Source organism: Pituophis catenifer, unplaced genomic scaffold (genome assembly GCF_029215685.1).
Source record: "Pituophis catenifer annectens isolate HBS135680 unplaced genomic scaffold, rPitCat1.0.hap2 SCAF_10, whole genome shotgun sequence".
Classification (NCBI taxonomy): Eukaryota; Metazoa; Chordata; class Lepidosauria; order Squamata; family Colubridae; genus Pituophis; species Pituophis catenifer.
This window is the reverse complement of record NW_027256890.1, coordinates 12474844-12478285: the sequence shown is the minus strand read 5'-3', so window position 1 is coordinate 12478285 and position 3442 is coordinate 12474844. Positions and strand designations below refer to the sequence as shown.

The window sequence follows — 3442 nt, the reverse complement described above, 5'->3', positions numbered from 1 at the left end:
TGGAAGTAATGGAGAGAAAAGCCCCCAAAAAAAGCATAGCAATTAAAGTATTGAAGCGGGCAAGAGACGATGGATAGATGATTTCTTTTTTGTTATTGTTCCCCACGTTCGCGACGGTTACATTATGATGTTCAATTACCTGCCTATTACCTTTGGGGAAAAGTTTACCCCTACGTTGGGCCCATTATACCTTGCATCCTTAAGGTAAGACCCCGGAGCAGGTCTTGAAGTAATGGAGAGAAAATCCTAAAAAAAAAGCATAGCAATTAAAGTATTGAAGCGGGCAAGAGACGATGGATAGATGATTTTCTTTTTTGTTATTGTTCCCCACGTTCGCGACGGTTACATTATGATGTTCAATTACCTGCCTATTACCTTTGGGGAAAAGTTTACCCCCTACGTTGGGCCCATTATACCTTGCATCCTTAAGGTAAGACCTCGGAGCAGGTCTTGAAGTAATGGAGAGAAAAGCCCCCCAAAAAAGCATAGCAATTAAAGTATTGAAGCGGGCAAGAGACGATGGATAGATGATTTCTTTTTTGTTATTGTTCCCCACGTTCGCGACGGTTACATATGCTGTTCAATACCTGCCTATTACCTTTGGGGAAAAGTTTACCCCCTACGTGGGGCCCATTATACCTTGGCATCCTTAAGGTAAGACCCCAGAGCAGGTCTTGAAGTAATGGAGAGAAAAGCCCCCCCAAAAAAGCATAGCAATTAAAGTATTGAAGCGGGCAAGAGACGATGGATAGATGATTTCTTTTTTTGTTGTGTTGTTGTTCTGATTTGCTTTTCCTTTTTTTTCGCTCTCTCCTTTTTTTAGGTAGGTGGACAGGACTAGAAGTTAGGTAGGATAGAAAGAACATCTTTTAATAAAGGTGACATTAAAAGTTAGAATAAGAAATAGAAATAAGAGAAGGGGAATATTAGTGTGTATACGCCTTTATATAACAAAATTAAAAGCAATAACAAGAGAAAGACATGGATGATCGAATAATGACCAACCGCAACTTAACATAAATGTGTATCATTATTAGAAATATACAAGTTGATTGAATGTAATAAACTATGATTGATTCTACTAGTTTTATTTGTATTGGAATGTATCGAGACCCCAGGGCCACACTGTTCAATCATTGATGCGTTTGTAAAAAAAATAAAAAAAAACTTAAAGTAGGGAGAAAAGGATGGATTTACCTCCCCTGAAAGAGTTCAGCTGTGAGGTTGGGAATGGCTAGAGATGGTTTTCCCTGGAACCAGATTTTGGTGTAGTAAGTGGTTAAGGCGCCAGGCTAGAAAGTGGGAGATTGTGAGTTCTGTCTTAGCCATGAAGGCAAGCTGTAGGATTTTGGACCAATGACTAGGAGACAGGGAGTTCTAGTCACGGGTTAGGCATGAAAGCTGACTGGGTGACTTTGGACCAATGACTAGGAGACAGTGAGTTCTAGTCCCACTTTGGGCATGAAAGCCAGCTGGTCTAGAACTCACTGTCTTCTAGTGATTGGTCCAGACTAGGAGACAGTGAGTTCTAGTCCCACTTTAGGCATGAAAGCCAGCTGGTCTAGAACTCACTGTCTTCTAGTGATTGGTCCAGACTAGGAGACAGTGAGTTCTAGTCCTACCTTAGGCATGAAAGCCAGCTGGGTGACTTTTGCCCAATGACTAGGAGACAGTGAGTTCTAGTCCCACCTTAGGCATGAAAGCCAGCTGGGTGACTTTGACCCAATCACTAGAAGACAGTGAGTTCTTGTCCCGCATTAGGCATGAAAGCCAGCTGGGTGACTTTGGACCAATGACTAGGAGATAGTGAGTTCTAGTCCCACCTTAGGCATGAAAGCCATTTGGGTGACTTTGGCCCAATGACTAGGAGACAGTGAGTTCTAGTCCCACCTTAGGCATGAAAGCCAGCTGGGTGACTTTGGACCAATGACTAGGAGACAGTGAGTTCTAGTCCCACCTTAGGCATGAAAGCCAGCTGGGTGACTTTGGACCAATGACTAGGAGACAGGGAGTTCTAGTCCCGCCTTAGGCATGAAAGCCAGCTGGGTGACTTTGGACCAATGACTAGGAGACAGTGAGTTCTAGTCCCGCCTTAGGCATGAAAGCCAGCTGGGTGACTTTGGACCAACGACTAGGAGACAGTGAGTTCTAGTCCTGCATTAGGCATGAAAATTGGCTGGGTGATTTTGGGCCAATCACCAGGAGATGGTGAGTTCTAGTCCCGTCTGAAGCATGAAAGTCGGCTGGGTGACTTTGGGCCAATCTCTCTCTCTCTCCCCCCCCTCCCCCACCCACCTCACAGGGTTGTTGTTGTTGTGGGGAAAAAAATAGGAGGAGGAAAGTGTGTTGGAATATGCTCATCTTATTTGTAAAAGAAATAAAGCCCGGGAATACAAATATACAAATAAAAACCATTTAGTCTGTTCATGTCAAAAAGCCTTGCTCAAAACCGGAATTTCATCCCTCATCTGCTCGTCTAGCTGCAGCATTAGAGCAAAAAGAATTGTGGGGCTTACGGGTGGTTTTTGGTCCCTTTTCCAGGCCCTGGCAGATGAGAACGAGTTTGTGCGGGACACGGCCCTCCGCGCAGGGCAGAGGATTATAAGCATGTACGCGGAGACTGCCATCGCGTTGCTCCTTCCACAGCTGGAACAAGGCCTCTTCGACGACCTTTGGAGAATCAGGTATGACCAGGGGTGGGGCTTCAAAAATTTTAGCGAGGGGTTCTCTGCAAGGTTGTTGGGTGGGCGTGGCCATGGTGGGCGTGGCCTCGTCGTCGTCCTGCGCCACGGCGGGGGAGGGTGTTTTTGCCCTCCCCGGGCTTGGGAGGCTTTTCTCGAGCCTGTGGAAGAATAAGACCGGACAGAAGAATCTGTCCGGTCTGTCCTGATTTTATGGTTGGTTTTAAAATTTGATACGGATTTTTAAACTGATAAGTTTTAAATTAGGGGACAAATTTATTTAATTATTTTAAATCTATTTTTAACTTTATGTATAAATGTTTTTTATCTTGGCTGTTCACCGCCCTGCATCCGAAAGGAGAAGGGTGGTATAGAAGTTTAAATAAATAAATAAATAAATAAATAAATAAATAAATAAATAAATAAATAAAGTAAGTAAGTAAGTAAGTAAGTAAGTAAGTAAGTAAGTAAGTAAGTAAGTAAGAATAAGAATAAGAATAAGAATAAGAATAAGAATAAGAATAAGAATAAGTAAGTATAAGAATAATTTTATTTCTATACTGCCCTTCTCCCGAAGGACTCAGGGCGGTGTACAGCCTATTAAAAGCACAAGACAAACATCAATTAAAATAATTTAAAATTATTAAATAATTCGGCTCAATTTAAAACCCCAGAAATTTAAACACCCAATTTAAATTATTATGTTAATAGCCCTGCCTGGCGGAACAACAGGGTCTTGAGTGCACAGCGAAATACCCGGA

At 42.6% G+C, this 3442-nt stretch overlaps 1 protein-coding gene across 1 annotated transcript in view; it reads left to right on the top strand.

Moving 5' to 3' along the window:
- Window positions 1-3442, top strand: part of GCN1 (GCN1 activator of EIF2AK4) — a 66055-nt gene that overhangs the window by 38260 nt on the left and 24353 nt on the right. Inside the window, 2 exon segments of the mRNA XM_070951096.1 lie at window positions 302-430; window positions 2542-2684. Of these exon segments, the coding sequence (XP_070807197.1) occupies window positions 302-430; window positions 2542-2684 (272 nt within the window).